General features: G+C 41.2%; 2 protein-coding genes and 1 long non-coding RNA gene across 5 annotated transcripts; 2 read left to right on the forward strand and 1 right to left on the reverse strand.

Moving 5' to 3' along the window:
• The first annotated feature begins 1,328 nt into the window (after positions 1 to 1,328).
• LOC105279685 (cysteine sulfinic acid decarboxylase) lies at positions 1,329 to 5,588 on the forward strand. The gene is made up of 5 exons (XM_011339607.3): positions 1,329 to 1,628; positions 3,251 to 3,645; positions 3,977 to 4,440; positions 4,705 to 5,042; positions 5,312 to 5,588. Exons 1-5 carry the CDS (start codon positions 1,356 to 1,358, stop codon positions 5,483 to 5,485), a joined length of 1,644 nt encoding a protein of 547 aa, XP_011337909.2. The 5' UTR covers positions 1,329 to 1,355; the 3' UTR covers positions 5,486 to 5,588.
• Positions 5,589 to 5,786: 198 nt separating this feature from the next.
• Positions 5,787 to 13,525, reverse strand: LOC105279677 (alanine aminotransferase 2). Of its 3 annotated transcripts, none has more exons than XM_011339588.3 (6): positions 13,392 to 13,525; positions 10,800 to 11,692; positions 8,359 to 8,691; positions 7,741 to 8,185; positions 7,206 to 7,474; positions 5,787 to 6,387 (listed from the first exon to the last, which is right to left on the reverse strand). In XM_011339588.3, exons 2-6 carry the CDS (start codon positions 11,193 to 11,195, stop codon positions 6,109 to 6,111), a joined length of 1,722 nt encoding a protein of 573 aa, XP_011337890.1. In that variant the 5' UTR covers positions 11,196 to 11,692; positions 13,392 to 13,525; the 3' UTR covers positions 5,787 to 6,108. The 3 variants fall into 3 exon arrangements, with proteins under 3 accessions (XP_011337890.1, XP_011337891.1, XP_011337892.1); XM_011339589.3 differs by lacking the exon at positions 13,392 to 13,525 and adding an exon at positions 12,241 to 13,312; XM_011339590.3 differs by lacking the exon at positions 13,392 to 13,525 and having other exon boundaries at positions 10,795 to 11,016.
• LOC105279678 lies at positions 11,636 to 12,093 on the forward strand. Its single transcript, XR_893991.2, has 2 exons — positions 11,636 to 11,767; positions 11,853 to 12,093. It is a non-coding gene; the product is annotated as an uncharacterized LOC105279678 (long non-coding RNA).
• Positions 13,526 to 14,797: the final 1,272 nt, after the last annotated feature.

A 14,797-nucleotide genomic window follows, 5' to 3' on the forward strand; every position in this document is an offset into this window, starting at 1 on the left:
CAAGTGCTTTGTTTTGCGGGAAACCACAGAATTATGTCATGCTTACATAAATTTCATAAATTTGCAGTTATTAAAACATGTATGTCCACTAAAATAGAAGCTATTAGTGTTTATAATAATTATTACTACTTACTTCACTGCTCACGTCTACTACTTCGCTTTATTTCTTAATTCTCACATCTGTTACCTCTTTACTTTTCACTATATTTTACTCATATCTATTATTTCGAAAGAAATGAACAATCTGTATGTGTACGAGAGACGTAAGCATAGAAGAAGAAAGAACGTGATACGCACCTTCGCCAAGTTTTTTCGCTCAAAACGGAAATCTATTCAATCTCTGAAGGATATGAGCTGTAAATGAGCGTATTTATATATAAGGCCATTCAAATTATCGTAGAAACTGGATATTGGATTGACTATAACTCGCTCGTAAGTTTGATTATTAAATCGCGCGTGTCCTTGAATTTGTGCACGCGAAACGAGGACAGGCTCGCTGACTAAAACGAAGCGAGCAAGGCATTATTGTTATCTATGACACGCGAACGTTTATTGCCCGAGTCGAAGGCTCCTTGCGATCCTACTTTTTCCTGTCACGGTCGCGAGAGATCGACGGAGAGAGAAATCGCACGATTCTTCATTGATAAGCGTACCTAAGACGGACGTCTCGACGGAAGTCTGTCCAATTATCTCGTTGATCTTGAAATATGATCACAAAGTAAAATTGATTGTTGTAATACTCATGAAGCGAAGGCGGCTTCTCGTTAAATCGCTTCGAATAAATACGAGCTTGCGTATGGCGCGACTCTTTCTCTGCAAAATTAAACATTGTTACATAATTGATATCGGTTATTATTATAATAATAGTACGTCATTAATATGTCTACACTGTCATATTATGCGCGCTATGTTAACACTTATGCTAATTAAAATAATTATCTTCGCAGTACAATTTAATAAATACGTTACTATGTCTTCGTGTAAATCCGCAAGGACTTTTCCTTTCTCTTTTTTGTTCTCCCTTTCCTAAGGCTTGCTGAGAAACAGAAAGGTGACTGTCTCGGCGCTGCTGATCGATGCCCCCCATGAGTCAACTCAACCATCTCCCAGAAATGCCATCCGATATCTTATGGAAATTCCCAGATCCAGATCCAGATTCCCGTTCCTCGCGGAAACGCTGTCAGGGATGTGACGAGTCAATGCGAGGAAGCGCAAACGGGAAACCCTGCGCGGAAAAGCACGTTTAGTGTGTTGGAGGGAGGCGTCCTTGATTGACACGATCGGCATTGATACCTATAAAGGAAACCGTCGTCGTCGTCGCGGGTTCAGACCGATCAACTGATCAGCCAACCGTCATGCCTGCTCACGAGGATACCTTCAACGAGTCCACGTTGAAGCGGACGGAGTCTGGTGGGCCGAGTCCTGCCACGGGATCCCAACGAAAGGCCTCTCAGGATGAGCATCCGGCGTCCACAAACTCCTCTTCGTCGCTGAAGCTTCTAGGGTGCACTAACGGCAATCAGGAAGGAATTATGAAAGGGGATTTCCGCAGCGTACCACGCCGGGATGTTCATGAGAAGCTCTTCAGAGACTTCTTCGAGCTCGTGTTGCAGCAAGCAGTGTTTCAGGTGAGCCTGAAACTGGATTTAATTGTGTACTTACGATTCAAAAACGACAGAAATTACATTTTTATAAATTGTAATATAATATAATATTATTTTTTTATTTTTTATTTTTTTAATTTTAATATTTGGCGTTAATTTATTAAAAACTAGATTATTCTTGCAAAACCTTATTTTCTGTTCCAATATTTTTTTCACATCTCTATGAATATACTGTATTAACGGCAGCTTTTTGCACGTTTCATATTTTATAATCGTTCTTTTGTACTATTTATGTCATTTACTTTTTGAACATCTAATATAATTCTACTTTCTTCAATTTCCATTTACGCTACTATATTATTATCATTAACTTAATAACTATTAATATATTATTAAATGAAGAAATACATAGACTTTTATTTTAACAATAATAATTATTTAAAAATTTATGATAATTAATAATTACTATACACTGTGAGAAATGCAGTGAACAAAAACTAGTTCTTGTCAAAAACGACGAATCTTCTGGTATCACCTAGATTCTTGCTTGAGGATTCTATCTCAAGAGAGAACTCTTGGCGGAAAGATCGTCAGTTACAGATACCAAAAGAAAAAAAGAAAAAAAGGGGAAATAGACGAAGATATTCTACATATGGTGTACGTGTGATTAACACGCAACATGTCGCATTTTTATGCTAATGGCACTCCATTTATCACGGAATACGTCGGAATTACGCCGTTTGGCGCGCCCCGCCGTTTAACGAGCACAATGATGGTAGTAGTAATAATTACAAGTGACGCGGCAATTAAACTGCTGGAAAACGATCCTATTATCATTCGCTATTCCCCGATGAATTAGACGTAAATTATATACAGGTGCTCGATCACTGACAGATCGAGGAAAAGAAAAACGGAACAGAACGTACAGAATGCGCTACGTCGCATATCCGAGATTCTCGATCCTCGAAACGTTTCGAGACGCTTCACTTGAAATCAAACGTGGAATGCAATTTTATTATTTGTTCGCATTCTTGAAATTTAAATTTGCTAAAAGAAGCGGTTATTTCATCTCTGCTTATTACTATTATTATTTTTTTCTTTTTGTTGGTAGTTAGGATCTACATGATAATGAACAATCTTTCTAACAAGAATCTGTGACATCAGAAAACTAGGTATAAATTATGTATAATTTTTGTTATAAGTTATTTAAGTTTTGATACTTTGAAGTTCTTGATATTAGAGTTCGTGGAAATTCGTATCGGACATTCCCCGTTTTCTTCGCGCTAATGGCGAATTATCTTTTAACGGAATTATGACAAGCAACTGAATAATTTCCCTGAAGAAATCATGTTGCCGTATATTTATCGACAAATACTAAGAAATGAAATTAATCACTTGTGAATTGTCATTATTGTCAAGTATATCATAATTTACTAATTTATATAAATTTTCATAATACTTATAGTACGTGCACATAAAAGAAATGAATGGGAGGAGCATGTGTTCTTTAATACATACAATTACATGCACAAATGGACAAATTGAGCATTTAAACAATTCACAAGCAATTGCCTTGTTTCTCTTGTAATTGTCTATATTTATACGTAATTGTTGGTTGTAACTGTATATTGCACGCTTATTTATAGTCCACCTCTGGCAAAGATCGAGTAGTCGAATGGGTGGACCCTTATGATTTGCGATCCGTGGTCGACCTCTCATTGCCGGCTGAGGGTGTCAACCACGAGGAGTTACTGATGCTGACGCGCGACATCATCAAGTACAGCGTCAAGACGGGCCATCCGCACTTCGTGAATCAGCTTTTCTCCAGTTTAGACCCGTACGGATTGCTGGGTCAATGGCTGACCGACGCTCTCAATCCATCCGTCTACACCTACGAGGTGTCCCCGGTATTCTCGCTGATGGAGGAAGACGTGTTGCGGCAGATGCGCTCCATCATCGGTTGGCAGAGCGGCGAGGGACTCTTCTGTCCGGGTGGCTCCATGGCGAACGGATATGCCATTAATCTTGCGCGCCACCATAAGTAATATAACTCATGCTTCTGAATGATTTCTTAAATATAAGAGAAACGAGTTTATCATATCTTTTTCAAGTTCTACAATTTTATGTAAATCTTTTTCTTAATTAGTTATAGTTAGTATTTTTGATAATAACATATAATAATATAATTAAATATATCATATGTTACAATTTACAAGAGCAATTAAAATTTAAATCGAGATTTATTTATAGCTAAATTTATTTGAATATTAAATTTCAATATATATTAATTATATGTTTTTCTGAAATTATTAATTAAATAATTTCTTTTTTCTTTTATAGCAAATGAAATAAACGTTCATTGTTAACTGCAGATACCCGAAGCTGAAACAATGCGGACTGTCGCAGATGCCGCGACTAGTGGTGTTTACGTCAGAGGATGCGCACTATTCCGTGAAGAAGTTGGCGGCGTTCCTCGGCATCGGCTACGACAATGTGTACCTGGTGAAGGTCGATTCCCGGGGTAAGATGGTGGTTGCCGATCTGGAAGCTCAGATCGCCCGGGCCGTCATGGAGGGTGCCGCGCCATTCATGGTGTCCACCACCGCGGGTACTACTGTGATGGGAGCGTTTGATCCTCTCAGAGAGATCGGCGAGGTCTGTAGGAAGCATGGGCTGTGGTTCCATGTAGACGCCGCCTGGGGTGGCGGTGCTCTCGTCTCAAAAATGTATCATGGCCTCCTAGACGGCATTGAACTCGCCGACTCTGTTACGTGGAACCCGCACAAGTTGCTTGCCGCACCACAGCAGTGTTCGACCCTCTTACTCCGATACGAAGGTGTCAATCATTCTTTTTGTCTATTTTATATTCTTCTATTTTTATACTGGGTTGGAATATAAATTCTAGCAGGACAGAATTATGAAGTTGCCTATGCGTGAAAGATGATCAGATTAACGATTTTTTAATATAGATTTTTATCTTTTATTTTATGGAGAAAAAGCGAAAGAATTTATTTTCTAACTCAATATTTGCCTCTCATCTTCAAACTTTCTGGTTCGAACAATGTTACAATCATACAATAGTCTAATTTTACGCGTTCAGGTCTACTACAAGCGGCGCATGGCTGCGGCGCGAGCTACCTCTTCCAGAACGACAAGTTCTATGACGCGTCATTCGACTGCGGCGACCGACACGTACAATGCGGTCGTCGCGCCGACGTCCTCAAGTTCTGGTACATGTGGAAGGCGAAGGGCACGCGCGGCCTCGAGGCGCACGTGGACCGCGTGTTCGCGCTGTCGCGTCACTTTGCCGATCTCATCAGGACGCGCGAAGGTTGGCGCCTGCTTGCCGAGCCGGAGTGCACCAACGTCTGCTTCCGCTACGTGCCGCCGTCGAAGAGGTGCCTGAGTGGTCCGGAACTGGATCAGGCGCTGCACAAGGTTTGCAATCCCTCCCACGTCGATTCCACTTGCACGTTCGTGAGATGGACGTGTTTTGTCTTGTTGAATTTCAAGTTCAGGTGGCTAAGAATCTATAAAATGTAGAAAACATACCCAACTTGTCTTTTTATTTTGTTAAGCACAGTAATTGTCTTCAACTCTCTTCTGCCTAACAGTGAATGATATTGACCCTTTCAATCCAACTTTATTTCTCTTAAATATAATTTCTACGTTTACGTTGTGATTATATTTTGATAAAACTGTTGCAGATCGCGCCGATGATCAAGGAACGCATGGTGCGAGCCGGTACGATGCTGATAACGTATCAGCCGCTGAGGGATATGCCAAATTTCTTCAGACTGGTGCTGCAGAACTCGGGACTAACGGAGGCAGACATGAAGTTCTTCGTCGAGGAAATAGAGAGGCTCGCTGTAGATATTTGAACAGTTCAGTTTCAGTTTCTTATTGTAAATAGCGATAAAATATGTATATGTATTACTATTATTTTAAGAAATAAATAGGTGCATTTAGTACCATTTAGTACTAACCAACGATCTCAATATCACTATCGGTAATCTCATGAAAGGAAGCGGAGAACGATCTCTCGTTCAATTTTTATTTACACGTAACGTATTCTTCAATTTCAAGTATTCGTAATTTTATATATATATATATATATATATATATATATATATATATGTATATTAATATAATGTACAATTTCTCTGGTAATGATAACATTGATTAACATTGATTTCGGCATAATCATTATTTACAGAAGTACTTGTGAGCCCTTGGTAAAACAACAAGATTTACATTTACATACAACAAGATTTAAAACATTTTCGCCACATTTCTATACAATTCGATAACAACGCCACGACAATGCAATGGCTTTTAGCAGCGAATATTAATAGTAATAAAAATATTTCGCATTTGCGACGCATGCGGATCGAAACCTCGTCTTCATGCAGATATGCACGTTGATCATGCCAAACAGGCGTCCTCGTTCAATCATTTCGGTATTCTTCGTTTAATCTCATATAATCCACTGGTCTAGAGAAATCTAGCTGTACTCCTCCAGGAATTTGATGTGGAATTGCTTCAACGCCCCGAGCATCATCTTGATTTTCTCTTTCTGTGGCAGTATGGTGGTCCGGAAGTGATACGTGCCGGGTATCTGGCCAAAACCCGAGCCGGGAATCACGCAGATTCCCGTGCTCTCTAGTAATTTGAACGCGTAGAACACATCTGGCTCCTGGCTCTTCGCACGCGCCGCCTCGATCGCTTTCGGTGGAAGTTGGAATCGTGGGAACACGTACATCGCCCCCATCGGTGGGTTCGCCTTAAGCAGCAATAAAAAATCACAGTTAATATTCGGCGCACAATGTCAGAAATTAAGAAAATTGAGAATTAAACTTTATCAAAGTGTATATATTGTTACGTCCGGGTTGGCTACCCGATGTAGCGCGAGCCGGTCGGCTGTCAGCTGAGCGCGGATCGGCCGTCGTGGAAAAGACGCGAGCTTCCTAGCGACGGGTCGCCAAGGATTATAAATATTATAATAAACAGTGTGCAAGAGACAGAATAAGATCTGACGTGATCTAAGCCGGACGTGTTGTATCTCGCTTGTGGATTTGCAATAAACCGCTTATTCATTTAACGAAGTGTGCTTTTCTTTGGTGCGCGCGGAGATTCTTTGTGTGCGTCGAGCTAAGTCCGCCCAGACGCAACAATATTATCTCTTTTTAACTTTGATTTTTTTTGCGTTATTTTTGTATTTTTTATTTTTTATTGTAACAAATTGGTGACTTCATTATGTTTTAGAATGAGATTCAGTTAAAATACTCGGTTACGTTAAACACTTGATAAGGATCAGAAACTTTAATCGAAACGTTGTGTTCCTATTTTCCTTTAAATAAACTGCCAGTCTGGTCGTTAAGAACTTTGGATTATTTGAATTTCCTGGCGTTACATCATACAACAATTATCTCTTTTTATTTATATATTTCTCAACTAAATTGGTATCTAAAGTCGCAGAAAGAGAGCACTTGAGATAATTGCGTTCTTAAAATGTTATAAACTCGCTTTCGAAAAGAATTGAGATATTAGATTAACATAAAAATGTACTCCGTGAAGGTGAAAACATGCAATTCAATCCACCTTAAATCCCGGAATACTGTTGAGAGTATCGACGACGAGTTGCGACCTCTCCGCCAAGGAGCGCAGCGTTTCCTTCTTTTCCTTCTGAAACAGCGCGTACGACGGCTCGTTTGGTTTCGGCGGGTTCACCACGACATCCATCACGACCTGGCCAAGCACAGTGGGGCACAGCATCGCGGAGATCGACTTGAGCAGCACCTTCATCACCTCCGGGTCCATGTTGATGATCTCGGCGTAACCGCCACGGATTCCGCACTCGCCCATGTATCCTGAAACGAGATACTTCAATGCTGAAATCTCTCGACAAGAATCCTATTTAAGAATCTAACTTCATCAAGGTTCGAATCAATGAATTCGTAATTTGTTTAACTAATTTCGAAATTCAATGTTCTAATTTAATTAATTTAGAAATTCAATGCTTTCATTAAATTATTCAAAGTCCAACGCAATCATAAATTAAATTAAATTACATTCTTGCAGTTTCTAAAAGAATCTGCATATTTCATCTTCGTTTATCTTTATCTTTTCTACATACCTTTCGAAATGGACATAAACGACGCGAGTTCCATCCTTGAATACGGCTCGCCCATTTCCGTCATGACTTTCTTGAACGAGTGGAACGCGCTCTCCTTGTCGTATATGTTATCCTGATAGACCTCGTCGGCAAGCAGAAACAGGTGATTCTTCTGAGCGAAGCGGATGACGTTTTCGATGTTGGTGCGAGTCAGCACCTGGCCGGTCGGATTACCGGGGTTGATCACCACCAGAACGCGAGGCATGCACTTGCCCTTGCACTCCTTCAGCGCGCGTTCCAGCTCACTGACCTCCAGCGACCACTTATTGTCCTCGTCGAGATAGTAGCCGATCTGCTCGAGACCAAACTCCGCCAGAGTCGCCGAGTACAGAGGATACTGCGGGATGGGAATCAGCACGCCAGACGGTTTGCCGTCAATCTTTTCATTAAATAATTTCAGGAATGACTGAAAAAGAGTGATCACCGATATGTTAGAAATCACATTAAATTCTTGCACTTTAAATAGTAATTTTACCGGATAACTTTCTACTGAATGTTGTTAATTTAAGAAATTCTTCAGAGAAACTTTGCTTTTCTAATGTGTTTGAAAAAATCGAGCAAGTTTCCAAGTCCACACACCTTGATACCGTCGGAAGCGCCGTTCGACAGGATGATGTTGTGATAATCGCATGGGATACCTCCGTCGCGTTCCTGAATGTATTGCGCGACGTGCTTGCGGATGCACTCGATGCCAGCGGATTCCGAATACGAGCCAACGCTGCCGCCCTTGCAGCCCTGGAGAACAGTGCGGGCGCGATCCTTCGCATCCTCCGGGTAGCTTGGATCGTCCAAAAGGTTCGGCGCGACCGTTAAGGTCAGTACTTGTCGCAGGAACGTGATGGGCTGCTGGCCCATCGCGTGAGCGTCACCCACATTGGCCTTGATCACTTCCTTGAAGGGTTTCTTGACGCCCTACGAAGATGGACCATCTTGATTTAATTTTTGCCTATTTTTGGAAAATTCAAGTTGAGCATTGTTCGCTGTTACATAATGCCTGATAAATGTTCTAAATATTTTAATGATTAAGTTTGACGTTCCATTAAGAGGATCTACTTGAATTAAATAAAAGATAAGATTTGATCGTAAACCTTATTATACGCATACATTATTAATTCAATGTAAAGTATTCCTTTTCCTTTAGAGAAGATAATTAATTTCTACATTCTTGACGCCTGACTCATACATCCTTTTGCATTTTATTTCAAGTTTAGCTTCTTTCCGACTCCTAATAAACTGTTACAAAACCTTATAAAATTTTTAATCTGTTTTTTATTTTATTTTCTATTCGCTTTAACGTATCTTTATATAGCGATCATCAATATTGTTCAAATTTGAATTTTAATCTAATCTAAATAGCATAGAATATATAATAACTGTCAAAACAAAGTACGGAATATTTCAACGCAGCTCGTTAATATTTTGCTCTCCTAAATTGGATAAATTTTATACAACTGTGTAACTATATGATTACCGAGTGTTACGCAATTGCGTGTAAAACTGAAAAAAACGCACGAGACGTGAATATTCAATAACATGTTTCTGCGTATCAATTGCAGTTCTGCAAGGAATCGCATCACAGCAAATCAGATACGCCTTCCTCTCAATAAATCGGACGTTCCCGTCTGTAGAAACATATCTTTGCGAATGCCTAAAAAAAGTGTAAAAAGAATCTCGAGATTTTGAGTGACTCATCAGTAATCGTCCCAAGAAGAAATAGCTTCGAAAAAGTACAGTTATTCTGAGACATTCTACGTACGTCTATACATACAAAATTCTCTCGAAGACATCGGTATTCGGGTATCAATGTTTCTTCGAAAGCATCCAAATAGCTAGCTGTTATCTCTTTAAATTCTCTGAAATGATAATTGCCTTCGATTTCGATTTCGAAGGTATGTTTAATTTCACTCCGCGCTTTATTTGTACGGATGCATTCATTCCCGTTGGGAAATTATGACTGCGACTGGAGATAGAAAGCGATAAGAGGATGCCTCACACTCGGCCGCGACAAAAGCTGGAATAGTAAAACGGATACTGCGACGAGGTAATTGTCGTTGTTATGTTCTCCTACTGCACGAATCGACAATAATGCGTTAACATGTTTAACGTGTTAAACGCAGTTACACAGCAATATATGTGTACTTTGCATGGATAAGTTATCGCGATTGCAAAGCTATAACTGTTATCTGCTTGGATAATAAATCAACGATATGCGAACAACGCGACAGTATTCTTGCGATAAACGCACAGCCGAATTTGTTTTCAACTGTTTTTTATTTTCTTGTGCTATTTTCATTGCGTTTACCGTTTAAATTAATTTGTTTGATGCGAATAAATGGAAACGCAGAACTCGTAACGCGCCGTTATGCGTAACGATATGGTATGGTTTAAAAGCAAAAAAATCGCTATATCGCTCGCCTAACTTTCCTTTCTCGCGTTCCTTGCTGCCTTTGCCTTTACTAATACTTTCTATTAGAGAGCCGAATATCTTTTTTTTTCTCTTCTCCGCAAAACTCTAGAACCTTGCAAAACGCAAGTCGTTTATCGCGGAGGATTTGCAATGCGCGAGGAATATTTATGAAACGAAACAAGCAAACGATCATTTTAACTCGCAGAGCCTACATCCATATTTAGACTCGTTGTAGATTCTTCCATTCGCACTTTGCATAGTGACGATCTGACGATAGCAGTTTAATTAGCAATCATACGTTTTCTCCCTCCCGTCTCCTCGTCCTCGTTCGACACCCGGCGCTTCACCATGGCAACCTCGCGTTGCCACCGAGAGCTTCCGCTTTCTCAACCTTTCTTTCTCTCTCTCTCTCTCTCCCTTTCTTTTCTACCGCGTCTTGCTTTTTATTCGTATTAATTTCCATGTAACGAATATTGTTTTCCGTACTCCTGCCACTGGGAAAAGAAATCTCGTATCGCAACACAAGGAGCGCATGCTGTCACGCAACTTCCTCGCCCGCAAGCTCGCTTGCTCGCTCGCGCTTCCCGCTCAAGAGCTTTCGAGCTTACCTTACCTTTTGCAGCTCCTTCTCGATCTCCAGCGCCCTGAGGAGCAGCGGGCCGCGCACCGCGTACTCCATCCTGCGCAGGTTTATGAAGACGTTGTCCTCGGTGAGGACCTTCCGGCAATCGCCGGCCGCCGCTGCGCTCGCCGCCATGCCGCGACACGGAATAACCGGCTGGAACAGCGACATCGACGTGGTGGAGGACCGCGCCGGCCCGCCACGGCGCCTACTAGCTGTTACCATGTCCACTACCCCCTCTCGCCCAATCAGTGCCCCGCCGCCGGCGCCGTCGCTGCCGCTTGTGACGGCGTTTTGTCGCCACGCCGTCGTCGCCGTCGTTCTCGTTGTCGTCCTCGTCGGCCAGCTGCCGGCGATGACGGCGTTCCGTAGACGCGCGTGCGACATGATCCTAGTCACCTTTTTTCCCTCCAGTCTTCTTCGCCTATTTCTGCGCTCCTTTTCTCGCTCTCTCTCTCTTCCTTTCCCTCCTTTCCCCTCGCGGAAAGTAGCGACGTCGCGTCGTGCAAGTCACTCGTCGATCTGCCTCGCAATGACGTCTGTCAACGTTCTCTTCTTTCTCTGTCTGTGTCTTTCTACTTATTGCTGTTCATACTTTTGACCTAAGCTCGACTCGCTCGAACGTTGGACCCTCCACGCGAATCCACGAAAGGCAGAAAGAACACGAAATCGCGCTCACACTCACGTCGATTCTACAAGCGGCGACGATTGTTAAACAGCCGCAAGAGGAAAGGGAAAGGGGTGAAGAGAAGGCAGGAGCACGCACGTCCGAGCCGACGATGCCGGGTTGCCGGGACGAAGTGGAGTTCGATCCAAGTGCCGCGCCACCTGGGAATCGTCCAGGACGGTCGTCCGGAGTGAAGTTGCCGCGCGAATATATGAATCTGCAAGAAGAAAAGATCACATAATCACCTTCTCGCGATTTAACCGCGGTAGAACCGCGAAATCGATGTAGCAAAGTATTTGCGAATTAATGGTTCATTGATGAGATATTTGAAAGCAAATATTTTTGCGAATATAATAAAAATGTAAATTTCTTCGCAGAGATCTAAAAATTGAAAAATATTCATCAAGAAATCTTCTGAAATGAAACTGAAGACTCAATTGAAGAATCATGGCACTTATCTGTTACAAACGGGACAAAATAACTAAGTAAATGGTATTATCTACTATTTATCTATTAAAGATAAAGTACTTATCTGTTATGGATGACTAAATGGGAAGTAACAATCCGTTGTGTAAAGACGCTACCGGAGAATAAAATATTACACATTGAATTACGCAACCTGCTACGAAGCGAAATATTTCATCAGCTACATTCACGCTGGGTAAATCAAATGGACACTGTACTTCACTTTTTTCCAGAATAACGTGCGAAAAAAAACTCCATGTGCATACATGTATCTATAGTTATAACTAAGCAAGTAATTACCTGCTAGTATCAGGTTTCGGTTGCGGCTCTTATTAAATAATATCCAGTTGAATATCACAAGCGTAAAACGACGAAGCGACTTCCACCGTGTCACTAGACGGTCTTTCGAAAACAGCTTCGAACGAGCAAACCGTCATAAAAGTGCGCCTGCGCATGTTTGTTTTTATGTTTGCCTCATCCGCAGTCACATGACTGTCAATCGTCCCAAATCAGTGATTCTCGAAGAGAATTTGAAATTTTAACGAAATATTCTTTTAAAAATGGCAGATTCGCGAATTTATAACTGATCTGCTGTTCTTCCGCTTTAATCGTTTCTTCATTGTCATCTTTTTAGATGCAATATTATATAGTATATGCTTAGATACAGAATCGTCTTTGATGATTAATAATATCAAGTAAAGATTTCGATTATTTATAGATCAACGCAAAGAAAAGTTATAAGAATTAATGTTCACCAAAAACGCTATACTGCAAAGATTACATTTGATATTCATACTTATTAATATACAAAAATAATTTATAATATAAAACTGATTATTTTTCTTCTAACAAACAAAAGTTTCAAATGCGAGAGATCAATTTGTCTACATATATTTTTAATGCAGAAAGCGTAATACGACGCAGCTGACGATCGGAGAGAACAAAAGTAATCCCTCGTGCCAAACGGCGATCGCGATTGAGAACCGCCGAATGTCACGGAGGTCACGGTACTCTGTACTATGAACCTCAACCGATTGCCCCATTGGCATATGTAAACTCTTGCAGAACCTCCCCACGTTTTATCTTCCTCGTTTCATTAATTAAAAAACGTTGCATTTTGACATGTACGCGTCATCGTACTCGTCGGCGATCGAAGTAATCAGCTCCCACGACGATCGCCGCGGCGAGCGTTCACTGAAGTACGTTGACGACAACGAGCATCCATCGATCGCGAATACGCGACAATTTCGCATCGGAATTACCTTCTCCCTCTCCCCGAGGATTCCCTTGACGCAAGTATGTATCGCATACTCACTCGGAAAGATCGATCGATATCGCGCGAAAGACCCCGCCTTGGACTAGTTTAGTCATTCTTCGAGTAATGCAGGCACGCATGCGCGTAAAATATTCATCGACAGCTAAAGATCGAGGCTCGATGATTGCCAGCTCACCTGTAATATTCCCTCGGCGAACTTGACGTTCCTGAGTGCCACTTGGCGCGCCAATGAGGCTGATCCCGCGATTCCGCGTCTCCTCGGATTTATCGTTAGTTTCATATTTTTAGCGAGCGCATTATGTAAGTGCGGGTGAGCAAGTAACCGCGTCTTCGTCGCTCTTTCCCGCAATAATGCGTGTCTCGCACCACGAAAATCGAAATGAGAAAACAAAGAAAACTCGAATCTATATCTTCAACTTAATCTATATATCTTAGCTGAAATTTGAAGTTTAAATAATTTGCCATTTTGAAATTGAATAATCTTACGATGGTTGATGTACATATACGTTAAGTGTAAGTCCAACTTGAAAACAAACTGGAACTTTGATGCTAAAATAATATCACCGACAAAGAATTAAACATAATTAGGACTAGAGAATTGAATTTCGACCTATGGAAAGTAATGCATGCGTTTACAATAATTATTTATTATTACGTTGACATATCTCTATTGCTAATTCCTAATGCTTGGTTGCATATTTTTCTGTCGATAACATAGTTTCACATCTCTCGGGCATCCGATAAGTTCGTTCTACTATACATATAATTTGCGACTGAAATCAGGAACTCTTCCTTATCAATATCAAGTGTAAAACTAATTCGGATAAATTATAAGAGAGGGCGACACCTGTACAATTTCAGACAAAAGTACACGCAATCCACCGACATCGCACAACTACAGACTTTTATATGACATACTAGACTGCGAGCTTTTTATATACCGATTATATATTCGTGTCCTCAAAAAATATATCCTAAAAGTGCTCTATTTAGTGCAGAATGTCTAGTATGTTATACAACTCTCTGCGCACACGAAGAAAAAGTTTATTCGCACGCTCACATTAACATGAAGTACACTTGTATTTTCGGGTGTTGGAGCGACAGGTAGTCGAGGGATAAAGCGCAGAAAGTGCAATTAAAATGAACCAACCTAAAAATGTAAAAATACAAGATCTAAAAATAGCGACTTACGGTAACAGTATAGCAGCAAATGACGAAACTTTAAATTATCGCGAACTTGTATGCGCATTACATCAATTAATATTAAGTACTAGAAATAAAAACGAAATCATTTTACCTACGCGCATTCTCATGAATAAAATATACCAATAATGACACATGATCAAAGATCGCCGCTGCGTCACACTTTCTCTCTCGCTCCTCGAGCGATCTAGTTTAATGATACGGACAAATATCATCATGGGGAGGGGGGGGAGGGAACACGCAGGTGACATATGCTCGTTCGGAGGCGGCGCGGCGTCGCATCCTCAACGGAATTCCCGACCGACGGGCATTGCGGCGCAAAAACGTCGCGTTCGCTCCTCCGACGGCCGCTTGAATGCCGCCAGAGCCCGGCGCTAT

This window comes from Ooceraea biroi, chromosome 7, assembly GCF_003672135.1.
Source record: "Ooceraea biroi isolate clonal line C1 chromosome 7, Obir_v5.4, whole genome shotgun sequence".
NCBI classification, from domain to species: Eukaryota; Metazoa; Arthropoda; class Insecta; order Hymenoptera; family Formicidae; genus Ooceraea; species Ooceraea biroi.

What these genes read in the sequence shown, in the direction of transcription:
- LOC105279685 (XM_011339607.3), top strand. Translation starts at nt 1,356, where the DNA reads ATGCCTGCTCACGAGGATACCTTCAACGAGTCCACGTTGAAGCGGACG. An exon ending in TGCAGCAAGCAGTGTTTCAG is followed by an intron (nt 1,629 to 3,250) that starts GTGAGCCTGAAA and finishes GCTTATTTATAG; the next exon opens with TCCACCTCTGGCAAAGATCG. An exon ending in TGGATCAGGCGCTGCACAAG is followed by an intron (nt 5,043 to 5,311) that starts GTTTGCAATCCC and finishes AAACTGTTGCAG; the next exon opens with ATCGCGCCGATGATCAAGGA.
- LOC105279677 (XM_011339588.3), bottom strand. Translation starts at nt 11,195, where the DNA reads ATGTCGCACGCGCGTCTACGGAACGCCGTCATCGCCGGCAGCTGGCCG. An exon ending in TCGAGAAGGAGCTGCAAAAG is followed by an intron (nt 8,692 to 10,799) that starts GTAAGGTAAGCT and finishes CCATCTTCGTAG; the next exon opens with GGCGTCAAGAAACCCTTCAA. An exon ending in GTTTATGTCCATTTCGAAAG is followed by an intron (nt 7,475 to 7,740) that starts GTATGTAGAAAA and finishes ATCTCGTTTCAG; the next exon opens with GATACATGGGCGAGTGCGGA.